Below are 15,715 nucleotides of genomic sequence, written 5' to 3' on the forward strand. Positions count from 1 at the left end.
ATTACCTCATGATCGGGATTCTACAGAGAGTGGTCCCGAAGCATGGGAGAGACTGAAAATTCAAAGCATCCTGTGAAATTTTCTCGCAAGATGCTGAGTTTGGTTATGAGCTGTTGATGATTGAAAATACATTTTGTTGAGAAGAGTAACAAAATAAATTTGACCCAAGACGAAATTTCTTCATCGTACAAAGCATATTAGCCTGGCGTCTGTCGGTCTGACGACGGTCTCCCACCGGTGGGTGCATGCTGTAAAAATTTTAATCTAAAGTATCGTCTTTATCTAAATCTATGTCGTCGGCAGAACGAGAGATTTTTGGCAAGATTATTTGGTTTTGTTTTTGTTAATCATTGGAAACGAAATCGATTTTTCTGATCCAGCATTTTATAGAAAAGGAGGTTGATCCGAGATGAATTTTCTTCAAATCCTTGCTGTGGTTTTTGTGGAAACGCAGAGGTAAACACGGTTTTCAAATAGCAAAAACCATCTACTAATATTCCTTTCCTCTTCCTAACTGACTACAAGAACGTGCCGTTATTGATCATTTGAACATTTCAGTCACTGAAACTTACAGTGCTTACTCACTGAGAATGTTTGAATAATCCCAGTCAATCATTCAGTTGATTCCTTGTGCATTTTCACTGATTCTGGACATTTACGGAGTAGCAACCATAGATATATGTAGTCAGTCAAAGCTAAGCTAAGCTAACTCTACCAAGGCACAGTACATGGTAGCGGGTAGAGACAGAGGTACATCTAGTTTTGCAGCTGCAGAAGTAGTTTGTTCTGTATAGAAAAAAACCCAAGCGTGGAGTTAAAATAGGCGGAGCGGAAAGTTTTTGCGATTTTTGAGCGACAAGTTCTGGGTACAATACAGGCGTGTGGTGCAGATGCCAGGCATTGATGTGACAATGCCTTAGTCAGCCAGATACCAGTTGGACAATTTCGAAGCGAAAATTTAGGAACATACGTAAAATATGAAAATAATAACGAGTTACTTTAATGTCATCAAAAAAACTAAAACTATTGTCATCGAAATAATCACAGAAACACAACTTCAGTTCATAATGATCAGTTTTTATTGGTAGACTCTTTGCCAAGATTTTGTAGTTCTTTTTTTTTTATTATTGTTCATAATTTACAAGTTCAATGTTTCCAGTGTAGTGCTGTTCACTTTGTTCTAGTTTGAAATGCTAGCTTTGCTTCCATAATCATTTTAGTTGCATTTTAGTTCTTTGTTTATCTTAGTTGCTAAACGTGTTTTTGTCTGACTAATTTTGTTTCTGCGCCGTGAAGTGGGAATGATCTCCCCCTTCTTCACTGGTAGTATTTGGTATTTTCAGTTTCCGAAAACGATCGTTGGCATTCTTTTTTTTTTGTTTTGTAATACTTAGATAACTTTTTGTTTCATCTTATTAAATAACACTAATTCATATTGATCGGAACTTTTTTGTGTGCCAGGCATTTGGCATTGTTTGGAAAGAACTGATTTATTCCATTAATAAGTATCATTTTTAATCATTGACTAGACAATCGAAAAGTAGAGTTCCCTTCCTCCAATGGTTCCAACGAGGTGTGGTACATTTTGATATCTTTTTCATTCAGAGTTGTCCGTTGAAGTGTGGCATAAATCTATCTACAATTTCTATGATGCTTTCGTCAATCCGATAATTGTCAATTTGTTGCCGCAACGGAAGTCCAATTCATGGTAGCCGATGGCTTGATTTGTAAAACATTTCACAGCACCTCATTCGGACTGCAGTAATGGTGTTTCCTAGTCAATAAATAAGCTTTTTGAATGAGAAAAAATGAACAGGATGAGGCAAGTAAAAATTATAAACAATGTTTAAAAGAACATTTTTTATTGATTGCACATTTAAGTAGGAAAACTATATGACTCATAGGTTGATTTTTTGATCTAGACTTCTAAAGACGTCCTCTCACAAAATACGGTTACTCACTAACGTTATTTGTCTTTCAGTAGAAGTTTATAGTTTTAAGTAATCTGATTTTTTTTTTTCGTTCCCAGCTTTACAATTTGAATGACTATTTTGGTAAAACTAAACAAAATCGCACGACTACAGAAAAATAAGTATTTACACAGCCTCCTTTGGTAAGGATTTTTTTGTTTTTTGTTTGTTTTCGATATATTTTCTTACTATTGGTTAATGTGATTATTGAAATTCTATACAAGTTGAGACGATACTCACTGAAGGGTAAGAGCACATATTATCGACTCCGCGTACAAATTTGACTAATTTGTTCAACACCGGTTCTAAAACCAATAAATAATTATTTTTGAATCGAAAATTGGTGCTGTTCCCCATATTCAAACCAATTCGTACGATACCTTCCATAACTATCAGCAGATATTTTAATTCGTGGGTGTGAGTGTGCGTGCGGCTTATCTTCGCTCAAAGCATGTGTCAAATTATTTTCGCAGTAAATTCGATGTAAACAGTACCAACAACGGCTTACTTTGATCTTCGAGCGCGTGGCTAATCAACTCCGATTCCGCAGAACGGCTCAAGGGGATGGCGTGGCCGGTGCGGAATGGCAAGCAGGCAGTTTTGTTGGGATCGCGACAGCGATGGAATAGAATAACGAGAATGGTGGTGTTTCGGCGATGGGATTCGGGAGCAGGGCTGGGTTTGTTTACATTGGCTGGTGGTGAGTGATGGTTATGACATGGAGAGAACATAAACGAAAACGGTAAGAGTGTGTTGGAGGTTTCCTCCCACTTTTTCGCTCATTTTAGGTTTTATGAGAGCGAGCTCACGTTTGCTGTGAGACTGATGTGAGACCAATGCTTGTCAAATTATCGTGTAGAAGCTTTCGAGAAAAATGTTTAGGGATTGGCACTCGATAATTAGGGTTTGTATTTGAAAACCTTGCAGATAACATTTCTAGGGTTAAGCCTCAGCTATTTCAGATAAACAACCCTCGAATTGGCTAGGCTTAGTCTCAACAGGTAGATTAAGTCATAATTTTATGACATGTTGTAAAAGGATTTCGACAAATCTGTACATATTGTCATATTTGGAACAACTCATTTGGAGTACCATCATGTGTATACAACTTGACAGCAATGTAATGTTTTGGATAATAAATAACTTATCAAGATTATTGTATCTAACGGTACGAGATATGAATGGTCTCATTCAACGATATGTTTTTATCCATCATTTTGAGTTATGAATGGAAGTTAGAACCTGCAAACCAGGACGTATTTGTAGAATAAATAGTGAAACGCCAAACGGTGTGGATTCTTCAAAATTATAAACATTTATTTTTGTTCGTCCACCCATCAAAATGTCATTGCACGCTACGATCTTATGGTTTATCAAATGCATTACCTAAACCAATCAGAACAGAGCTTAGACCACCAATCATACTTCGATAGATTTCGCAAACCTTTTCCTCGGCCAGTCTCCAATCATCGTCATTCTCATTTTATCATTCCACCATATTGGAAAGCAATGTGGTTTCGATTCAATTTCTCAATCAGCTCTTCCCCAGGACCAACCACCTGCCAGCCCCTTCGTAACCGGATCCATCAAAATTTGTCACTTACCTACCGCTCGCTCGGGTCGGGGTTTCCCCCTCCCCAGCCTATAAAGAAGAATCAGATCGATACAAGACCTAAGTAAAGCGCACCCATAAGCCGAACTTAATCCCCTTTGGTGTTCACAGATAACGGCCAGGTCTTTGATGATGCCGGGTGCCGCCGAATTCGCTCGACGACCAGCCGGCTGATTTATAGCAACGGTGTGAGCAACGCGTCCATCCAAAGCAAACCGCACGGCCACGGTAAGTAAATGTTAATGGTATGTGGCATAAGGAAATATTGCCGATGATTAATCGTTGTAAATTAAGGAATGAAAACCTCATATGCTCAAAGGTGAGACGATTCCTTATCTCCATCAGTGGAGATTAAGTGAGAGTTGTCCAAATTTTAAACTCTCAGAAAAATAAAGCCAAATAAAAATGAATTCCATATGCACATATACCCTTAAGAAAAGCAAATAACAGCCACAACGACGACGACGACAAATGCGACGTCGATGCAAAAATTTTCGGATGCTTTGAGCTGCCGCCGCCGCGATTTTTTCGGTCGCACGGATAAGATAAGTTGCACTCCACACCGACACGGCAGTGGCGCGGCGTTATCCCTCACACATGTACCTCAGTACTCGTCGGCCGCCGTTAAACCTACTCTTAGACTAGAGACAACCCGCTGATGGTGATGACGGTGATGATGTTGATAAAGATAGGAAGGGGTATCGTACGCTCAGTCGTGAATATCGTCCACCACATTGTTCCGCCGGTGATCGTCCTCGTCCTCGTCCGGTGCCATCAGATCGTCGTCGTCCACCAGCCCGGTTCCCGCCGGGTTGTCCTTGTCCACCGGGCCGGTACCGGTTCCGGTGCCGTTGTTGATGGCATTGATGGCACTGCTGATGCTGGAGTTGTACACGGCCAGGGAGGACGAGTGGTGGGACAGCATGCTGCCCAGGGCGTTTTCTCAGACGGTGTCCGTCACTCCGGCGTACTGACATGCGGACAGACCGGCCGAGTTAGATCTTGATACGGGCGACGGGGCCGAGTACGGACTCGAGAACCCGGACGTGTGCTGTTTCGCCTTTAATCTCAACGTTGCAATACTGGAAGTCATCGCCGTGCAGGGTTCCGCCGTGGCCCGATGGTGGTACATGCTGTACGGGTTGGTTGGCGTCGTGTAGGGGCAGGGCGTCGGCGAAACCCCAGTCCCCCCGGTTGTACCACTCAAACTCGTCCCCATGCTGCCCGTCAGCATCGTTCCGGTGCCCATGCCGGCCGCGACCGAAGACGCCGAAGAGTTGAAACAGTTGATGGAATTCTGATGATGATTCGATGGCACTATCGATGTCCCCAGCGGGTTGACCGTCCAGGGGAACGTTTTGGCGCCCAACGGCGACGGCACCTTCGCCCAGTTGTTGTACGAATAGGACGAGTACAGGTCGGTGTCGGCGAACGGTTGCACAAACTGCGGCCCGAAGCCATTCTTGAAGTCGGCCGCCGCTATCGCGTTCATCTGATTCCGCTCCCGCTTGCGCCACTTTGCCCGCCGGTTCTTGAACCACACCTGCAAGCAAACGAGAGGAAAATGGAAAATAATTACCCTCATTATCGTAGGGAATGAAACGTACACACAAACACACATTTAAGGGGGGAGAACGAATCGAACGCCATTAATCTTCATTTTTCTCGACCATCTTCCATCTTTCTGATTCCGATCCCGAACGGGGCTATTCCCCTCGCTCTCGACACGGCGCGCAACGAGCGCGATGGCGGCTGCGTGCGTGGGTGCAATTACGCGGTTCGTTGACTGTGATGGGTCGGCCGTTCATCGAGTGGGAACGTATAGCAAGGCGAAGCATCAGCACATCCTCGACAAATGGAATGGGGGGGGGGGGGGGCGAACGTCCCCTAATGGATGGAATACGGAGTCGGTGCCGCGCGTCGTAGAGATTCATTGAACCGTTGCTCGGGAGACATTCAATTTTCGGTGAATGTACCGCGACGGAAATGGCGATGAGCAATATGTGCGCTGTTTGTTTGGAGGTTGCGGAGGGAAATTTATGTGAAGGGTGGAATGACACTCTTTTACTTTAAGAAAAATGATGCATTTAAATATTGTTTAATAGAATTTAGGGAGAAATTGTATCCACCCAAAATAACAAATCCTGTTGCAATGCTAACAGCGCCCCCACTTCTTATTACAGCTTTAGTGCTAAAGATCTGTTAAAAATGATTTGAACAAAATTTCTTTTGCCGTCAAACATTTTGTTGGCTTAATCGATTCCTTTATTTATTGAAGATCAATTTTCATAAAACAAACCCTTATTTAAACAAACATTATTCCGGCTCCTCACCTTTTCGAGTCCTTATCGATGACCAGGCAATTCTTCAGCCCGTCCCACGCCGCAGCAAATGTTACATTTTTTATAAATCATTTTTTGGTGTAGATAGAGAGTACCAAAAATGGGTTCTTTGGGAAAGTTGACATCAAAGATTAAAACGAATCGATTGAGCCAATACAATATTCGGACGGGAAAGGACAATCCATCTTATGTAGTTGAGCCTGATAAAACCAAAAAATGTCAAACGCTAACAGTTTCATGGCGAGCATAAATTTCAGAGGAGCGGTGGAATGAAAACAACACTTGATTAGGCTGTAATCTAAATTACTGATGCTGACGCGGCAAAATTTGTGCGCTGCATGCAATCGATAATGAAAGCAGAATTATTTTGCAAAAAGAAAAATGACAGTTAATTTTTCTCTGTGGTTAATTTGTGTGCATAATCCAAGAATGCATTATGCCGTTTGTTGTAACTAGAATTTCTGATGAAATTACTAGTCCAAAAAGTTAAAAAAAATACTCCAAAGTACTCATCAGTAGAACCGATAGGATCAGTAGTTCTAGTGAGACCGGTAGCATCAGTAAGTCCAGTAGATCCAGTACTGCAGGTCCAGTACAGTTAGCAGAGATGAGTTTTCTCCGCAAAAACTGAATTGATTGTGTTAACTAGGAAAAACAACTCATTACATTAACTAATCTTTGACTTATAGATACTTTGGGGTCTGGTTTGCATCCAAATGTATCTGGAAACGCATTTTAATTATCAAATAGATACCGAGGATACCGGAGGATCTTAAAACTCCACAAACTCAGTCTACTCTCAGCAGCTGAGCTCCACTTAATCAACTTGGAACGTATTTAATATCGTTGTTTGCGTATTGCTCTTAGCTGTGCAATGCATTACATGAGCCTGGGGGTGCTTGGTGGAGTCTCCGGGAACTTTCACTTAGAATGCTGATCAAATGTAGAACAATTACCATACTTGTCGTAGAAAACCCGATAAAATACTTGAACTGATTCATAGGAGTTTATGTCTACTACATATCATAAAATCTTTGTTTTTCATGTCATAATCTACCTTGAGTTAACTTCATCAAGGACGATTCCTCAATTGTCTACGATCTTTCATAAAACATGCTGTTCTCATCGGCTCCACCCCAATATCCCGAATGCCAGTACTCCAAATCCCATTAGAGATAGAGATAGTGGCGTTCATAGTGGTCGGATATGCAAGTTTTTCACAGCGTTTCATAATTAGTAAACCATTCTTTTCGGTCTATGTTTTTCACAGTTTGAAACTAACGTGGTTTCAAAATATTCACCATGCAGGAAGAGAAAACGAAAAATAATTATGCACAGTCCTGCAAAATCCATCTGCGCCAAAAACCGGATTAAGCCCTTCATTCAGTCCCATAATGGCACATTTATATATTGGCTAGATTTAGCCAGCTCCCATTGTAGCAAGGAAGTGCTAGCATAGTGGCGTCCAGTTCGTCCCAAAACATCTGAATCCATCAAGTTGTTCTCATACAATAGAGTAATTTTGGGTGGTTATTAACCAGAAACTGAAGATGAAGGGAGCAGTCACCACTGACATTGGCCTCATGAAGAATTGGTGGAATCAGCTAGCCAAAATCGTCACTGGAGAAGGTGTACGCCGAGTGACAAGCGGCATCAACAGGAATCTGCGAGAATTTCTTCGAAATAACGATGCATAACTCGTTTCAGTCATTCATATAAAATAAAATAATATAACTTTAATTTCATACTTAGAGAGTTTTTCGATTAAACTAAAAGATAAAAAAATACACGCATTTGAAAGCAAGGATGTTAACGATCATTCAGTAATTTGCGTTCGATCAGTTAGTAGTTTGTCAATAACACATTACAGAAGCTGAATTTCAAAATATGTTGTATGGTGGACTTCTAGTGCGAAGGTTTTTCTACAACTTTGCCTAATGGTGCGTTATTAGAATTCAACTAATAATAGAGTTAGAGCGCCAGTTGCAGTAACTTAAACTAAATGATTGGAATGTTGTTATCATTTAGTCTAAGTTACTGAAACTATAGCTATAACTCCGTTACTAGTGGAATTCAAACAACGAACCATTAGACAGAGTTGTAGAAAAACTTTCGCACTAGAAGTCCACCATACAACATATTTTGAAATTCAGCTTCTGGAATGTGTTATTGACAAACTACTAAATGATCGAACGCAAATTACTGAATGATCGTTAACATCCTTGTTTGAAAGTGTCCCATTTCTAAATGATTTTTTTTTTTTTTTTTTAAATGTAAAACACCTATGAATCGGTTGCAAGTCTATTTCTCAGACGCGACTACACAACTTTTCATGCTTAGATACAATATGCGCTAGAATGTAATATGTATATCTGGATAAGTAAAACCTTATTTATTTATTTATTTATTAACAATTACCATATAGCAACATAAATAATCACATATTGATTTTCAATGCTTATGCTACTATGCAACATCTAATACCAATAACTACATACTGAATAAGATATTTAGATCCGCTTAAATAAAGAAAAACTTCTTTCGCACCTATGATTCCTAGGTAAATCGTTCCAAATTCTTATAGCTCGTAGGCGGAAGGAGTCTCTTAAACTGTTTGTGAAACATCTAGGAACGATAAGTAACGAACCTCGCGAAGAACGAGTATATCTAAAAAAATCTCGAAGATAAATTGGAGAGTTGTTAATAATTTTGAATGTTTGGATACAGGTTCTAAACTTTAAATGATTTGTAAAATCAGTTCCAAGAATAGCCTTTCTATAATTGGATAAATGATCAAACTTTTTCAGATTAAAAGCATATCGTGTAGCAGCGTTGAATACTTGGTTTAGTTTTTTCGTGTTTTTTTTTAGTTACAAGGCCAAACAAAATATCACCATAATCAAACAGTGGAACTAAAAGAGACCTGACCAGTTGAATCCGGATATGTTGAGGAGTACACCGTCTCAATAATAGAAGCGAGTGTAAGGCATTATAAATTTTACTGCACACGGCATTAACCTGAGGTGACCAGTTCAAGTTAGTATCCATCATTAAACCGAGATTTTTGACGACATTAGAATATTCAATTATATCGTTTCCCACTCTAATTGATGGTACATTCGACAAAACGGCACGTTTTGTGTGAAAAATAATCGTTTGGGTTTTTCCTCCGTTAAGAATCAGGCCGTTTTGCTCGCACCATAGCAATATACTCTGAATGTCAGAGTTCATTCGATTAACCATTTCTGATATTGTGCCAGGGACCCCAGATATGTATAATTGACAGTCGTCTGCATACAGGTGGAATCGACAATGTGACAGATTCAATGGAAGATCATTAATGTACATTGAGAAAAGTAGCGGTCCGAGAATTGAACCTTGAGGCACCCCGCTTAGAACAGGAATTAATTCAGATTGTTGGTTGTTGAAGTCAACGTATTGCAATCGGTTGGACAAATATGACTGAATTAATTTTATGGAGAATTGATCTAAATAGAAGTTATATTTTAACTTGTTACACAATTGTCTATGATCAATAGAATCGAATGCTTTACTAAAATCAAGAAGAACCAGTAAAGTGACCATCTTCTTGTCTAACGCTTCTCTAATGTCGTTTTCTATTTTAATAAGCGCGGTTACGGTGCTGCATGATTTCTTATATCCAGACTGGAATGGACATAACAGATCATTGTGTGTCAAGTAGTCATTCAGTTGCTGAGAGAGTAGTGATTCGAATATTTTTGAGAGGGCACAAAGAATACTGATCGGACGATAGTCTCTTTCAGTAACTGGGTGGTCAATCTTACCTATTGGAATTACTTTTGCGATTTTCCAATCAATTGGGAAATCTGAGGAAGTGATACAACAATTAAAGATATCCTGAATGTATGAGAGAGTAACACTTAGACATTTTTAAAACTTGTAGTGGAATTGAATCATTGCCAACAGCATCACAAGAAGATTTAACAAACTCACTAAGTATTTCGTCATTTGTAACACACCTAAATGAGAAATTCGGGTGTGTTGCAACGTCGTCATTTTGATTGAATGAAAGTGGAGTGTAATGAGCAACAAAGAATGAGTTCAGAGTATCAGCACTTACATCCCCTCCACCCATACAAGTGTTTGCTTGTTTTAAGCCTAATCGTTTAATGTTCTTCCAAAGTTGCTTAGCAGGAAGGTCAGCTCTTAACTGTGAGGTAAAATATTGACGTTTCGTACGATTGACCTCTTGGTTTGTTAAATTACGAAGACAAGTGAAATTTTTCCATTTACGCTGATTCCCTTTATCGCGTTTCCAACATTCATAAGCCTCGGACCGATTTTTAATCAATCGATGAATGTGAGTATTGATCCAAGGAGTACTTGGATCTTTAATCGTTTTTTCTTGAGCGGAGCATGCTTATCAAGAATGGTGAAGAATACATCATTGAAACATTTTCCATTAATCCCCACACAATTGAACACACCATCAAAATTTACGCTATGTAAATCAGACAGAAAAGTTGATTGATTAATTTTGTGAAATTCACGTGTCCAGTATACATTAGCACCAGGTTTAGGAAGCTTGAATTTGTAATCAATGCAAATAAAATCATGATCGCTAATTCCTCCCACTGATGACTGATAAACGTTCTTCATGTTCTCTGTGCAATTACTTGTGAATAAATCAATGGTGGATGCAGAACCGGGCCTATGACAAGTTGGATGAGTTGGAATCAGTTTAAAGGATAATGCGCTTAAATGATCAATTAGTTTTAATGTCTTGTTAGAGTTCTCCATCATCAAATTGATGTTGAAATCGCCTGTAACCAAAATATTGGGTTTTGTAGAAAAAATTTCAGAAACAATGCAGAAAACTGTATCTAGTTTAGTAACTGCCACGTCTGGGAGTTTATAGACGACTCCACAGACTAAGTTGGCCTGTTTTAATTTGATAAACAAGTATTCAATTTCGCTTTCTTTTCCAGATTTAGTGATAACAGAGAATTTGAGATTTTTCTCACATAAAAGGCGACTCCACCCCTCTTGATTTGTTCTTATTATCGCGATCAGATCTAATAATTTTGTATCCCTCAAGTTCAACTGATATGCTCGTATTTGAAGGTTTGAGCCATGTTTCTACAACAGATAGAACATCTAATTTTGAATTAACAACCAAAGAACGATTATTTTAGAGCGTCTTAGGGGAAATGCTACAAGGTTAAAAGACTATTATTCTTCCATTTACTTCCACTATTAACTTTTTTATGTATCAACAAGCAGATACGCATTTCGTTTCCTACTTGGAAACTTCTTCAGTGTTTGTTATCGACTGAAGAAAAACATTGCTCATTAACTTTAAATATGGTGTGTAGGTAGAACTGTAGGTAAAAAATTAGGGCATGTCGCTTGAACCGATTCGTCGTCGTCCCGTGGGTAGTAATCTAAACAGCCAGGTATATCCGTTTCCTTGATCTTTGTTAAGTAAGTTTATTTGTTTTTGTTTGTAAATTTCTAAGCTTTCCGCTACGTCAAGTTTCCAAGGATTTTGTATTTGTCTGAGAAGTGATATGTAGACAGAAGACAACAGAATTAAATTACATTTTTGAAACAGCTAGACTAAACGGATACTCAACTAGAACTATTCAAGCTATTATAGACAAACATAGAAAAACCCAGTATAGAAAATCATTGACTACATTATCACCAATAACAAATGAATTGCGACGAGTATCCGTTAATTTTGACCATAATATAACCAGACCATTACGCTCTAAATTTAGAAAAAACTGGTACTGCAAAACCTCTTTTTGCGCACAAAACGGGGGAGCGTAAATGGAATCAGAGCGTAAAAAGAGGGAGCGTTATTTCGAATTTGCGGCGTAAAAAGAGGGAGCGTTATTTGGAATTTTGAGCGTAAAAAGAGGGAGCGCTATTTGGAATTCGGAGCGTAAAAAAAGTTTGCAATCTTTTAGGTAAGCAAAATTTGATATTTAATTCACTTTTAGTCTTAAGATGCGTCTTTTACCAATTTTGGTATTAGTGTCGTCCAAATTGTTTCGGTTATCATGGTCGTCCAATTGTTTGGATGCTGAGGCCTTAAGATGTTCTTGGTACGCCAAGAAATCAACAAGTCATGAGTGGTGCAGATCCTTGATAACGCCATCATCACCGTTTTCACGTATTTAAAGTTTTACAAGAACCTCCTGGAGCTTGGACCTGTGTTTTGTGATACATTGGATAGAACGCAACCATTGCATAGGTTCACGGTCATCCAAGAAAACCCTGGAATAGGCCTTAAGATCTACACGCGTAACCAGAAATCTCTCGCCTTGTTTCAAAAATGGTACAACCCCTTTGTGATACATAGAATTGAATGCATCCATTGCATAGGTTCACGGTCATCTAAGAAAACCCTGGAATAGGCCTTAAGATCTACACGCGTAAACAGAAATCTTTCGCCTTGTTTCAAAAATGGTACAACCTCTTTGAGGTACATAGAATTGAATGCGTCCATTGCATAAGTTCACGGCCATCCAAGAAAACCCTGGAATAGGCCTTAAGATCTACACGCGTAACCAGAATTCGCATTGTTTCAAAAATGGTACAACCCCTTTGTGGTACATAGAATAGAATGCGTCCATAGCCTAGGTTCACGGTTATCCAAAAAAACCTGGAATAGGCCTTAAGGTCTACACGCGTAAACAGAAATCTTTTGCCTTGTTTCAAAAATGGTTCATTGCATAGGTTCACGGTCATCCAAGGAAACTCTGGAATAGGCCTTAAGATCTACACGCGTATCCAGAAATCTTTCGCCTTGTTTCAAAAGTGGTACAACCCCTTTATGGTACATAGAATTGAATGCGTCCATTGCATAGGTTCACGGTCATCCAAGAAAACCCTGGAATGAGCCTTAAGATCTACATGCGTAACCAGACATCTTTCGCCTTGTTTCAAAAATGGTACAACCCCTTTGTGGTACATAGAATTGAATGCGTCCACAGCCTAGGTTCACGGTCATCTAAGAAAACCCTGGAATAGGCCTTAAGATCTACACGCGTAAACAGAAATCTTTCGCCTTGTTCCAAAAATGGTACAACCCCTTTGTGGTACATAGAATTGAATGCGTCCATTGTATAAGTTCACGGTCATCCAAGAAAACCCTGGAATAGGCCTTAAGATCTACACGCGTAAACAGAAATCTTTCGCCTTGTTTCAAAAATGGTACAACCCCTTTGTGGTACATAGAATTGAATGCGTCCATAGCCTAGGTTCACGGTCATCCTAGAAAACCCTGGAATAGGCCTTAAGATCTACACGCGTAACCAGAAATCTTTCGCCTTGTTTCAAAAATGGTACAACCTCTTTGTGGTACTTAGAACTGAATGCGTCCATTGCATAGGTTCACGGTCATCCAAGAAAACCCTGGAATAGGCCTTAAGATCTACACGCGTAACCAGAAATTTTTCGCCTTGTTTCAAAAATGGTACAACCCCTTTGTGGTACATAGAATTAAATGCGTCCATTGCATAGATTCATGGTCATCCAAGAAAACCCTGGAATAGGCCTTAAGATCTACACGCGTAAACAGAAATCTTTCGCCTTGTTTCAAAAATGGTACAACTCCTTTGTGGTACATAGAATTGAATGCGTCCATAGCCTAGGTTTACGGTCATCCAAGTAAACCCTGGAATAGGCCTTAAGATCTACACGTGTAAACAGAAATCTTTCGCCTTGTTTCGAAAATGGTACAACCCCTTTGTGGTACATAGAATAGAATGCGTCCATTGCATAGGTTCACGGCAGGGATTGAACTTATCATTTCATTATCATTTAGTATTCAGCCAATAACTCGTTCCAGAGGCGGAATTCCGAAAAGTGTTGTATGGCGGACTTCTAGCGCTGATTCCCCTCTACAACTTTGTCTAAGGGTACATTGCTCTATGTCTAATATAAACAGCGTGAAACGCTAGAAACACTCAATATACTAAATGATAATAAGTGTTATTATCATTTAGTATATAAAATGATACTAGCGTTTCCCGCGGTGAATATTAGACATAGAGCAATATACCCTTAGACAAAGTTGTAGAGGGGAATCAGCGCTAGAAGTCCGTCATACAACACTTTTCGGAATTCCGCCTCTGGAATGAGTTATTGGCTGAATACTAAATGATAATGAAATGATAAGTTCAATCCCTGGTTCACGGTCATCCAAGAAAACCCTGGAATAGGCCTTAAGATCTACACGCGTAAACAGAAATCTTTCGCCTTGTTTCAAAAATGGTACAACCCCTTTGTGGTACATAGAATTGAATGCGTCCATTGCATAAGTTCACGGTCATCCAAGAAAACCTGAATAGGCCTTGAGATCTACACGCGTAACCAGAAATCTTTCGCCTTGTTTCAAAAATGGTACAACTCCTTTGTGGTACATAGAATTGAATGCATCCATTGCATAGGTTCACGGTCATCCAAGAGAACCCTGGAATAGGCCTTAAAATCTACACGATTAAACAGAAATCTGTCACCTTGTTTCAAAAATGGTACAACCCCTTCGTGGCACATAGAATAGAATGCGTCCATTGCATAGGTTCATGGTCATCCAAAAAAAACTCTGGAATAGGCCTTAAAATCTACACGCATAACCAGTGCTCTTTCGGCTTGTTTCAAAAGTGGTTCGACCTCCTTGTGGTACATAGAATTGAATGCGCCCATTGCATAGGTTCATGGTCGTCCAAGAAAACCCTGGGAGCCCACGACAACAACAAGAACTACAAGGAATACAAACATATACCAAGAAGGGGTCGCACAACTTGTTTATTCTTCAATAACTGCCTCCATCACGGAGGTTGATCCACAGACCTTGTCTCTATGGAGTTCGTAAACTACCTGGCATTAATAACAATATCAATATTCCTAGAAGGGGTCGCACAACTTGTTTATTCTTCAATAACTGCCTCCATTACGGAGGTTGATCCATAGACCTTTACTCTGTGGAGTTCGTAGACTACCTAGAGCTTACGACAACAACAAGAACTACTAGAAATACAAACATATACCAAGAAGGGGTGGCACAACTTGTTTATTCTTCAATAACTGTCTCCGTTACGGAGGTTGATCCACAGACCTTGACTCTATGGAGTTTGTAAACTTCCTGGAGCCCACAACAACAACAAGAACTACTAGGAATACAAACATATACCCAGAAGGGGTCGCACAACTTGTTTATTCTTCAATAACTGCCTCCATTACGGAGGTTGATCCACAGACCTTGACTCTGTGGAGTTCGTAGACTACCTGGAGCCTACAACAACAACAAGAACTACTTGGAATACAAACTTATACCAAGAAGGGGTTATACAACTTGTTTATTCTTCAATATCTGCCATTACGGAGGTTGATCCACAGACCTTGACTCTGTGGAGTTCGTACACTTCCTGGAGCCCATGACAACAACAAGAACTACTTGGAATACAAACATATACCAAGAAGGGGTTACACAACTTGTTTATTCTCCAATAACTGTCTCCGTTACGGAGGTTGATCCACAGACCTTGACTCTATGGAGTTGGTAAACTTCCTGGAGCCCACGACAACAACAAGAACTACTAGGAATACAAACATATAACCAGAAGGGGTCACACAACTTGTTTATTCTTCAATAACTGCCTCCATTACGGAGGTTGATCCACAGACCTTGACTCTGTGGAGTTCGTAGACTACCTGGAGCCTACAACAACAACAAGAACTACTTGGAATACAAACATATACCAAGAAGGGGTCATACCACTTGTTTATTCTTCAAT

At 39.7% G+C, this 15,715-nt stretch overlaps 1 protein-coding gene across 1 annotated transcript in view; it reads right to left on the reverse strand.

The window, feature by feature from the left end:
• Positions 1 to 1,056: 1,056 nt before the first annotated feature.
• LOC134206115 (pituitary homeobox homolog Ptx1-like) overlaps positions 1,057 to 15,715 on the reverse strand; it is a 238,426-nt gene continuing 223,767 nt past the window's right edge. The window contains exon 5 of the mRNA XM_062681807.1: positions 1,057 to 5,125. Within this exon, the coding sequence (XP_062537791.1) occupies positions 4,526 to 5,125 (600 nt within the window). The 3' untranslated portion in view covers positions 1,057 to 4,525. The remainder of the gene's footprint in view (positions 5,126 to 15,715) is intronic.

This window comes from Armigeres subalbatus, chromosome 1, assembly GCF_024139115.2.
Source record: "Armigeres subalbatus isolate Guangzhou_Male chromosome 1, GZ_Asu_2, whole genome shotgun sequence".
Classification (NCBI taxonomy): Eukaryota; Metazoa; Arthropoda; class Insecta; order Diptera; family Culicidae; genus Armigeres; species Armigeres subalbatus.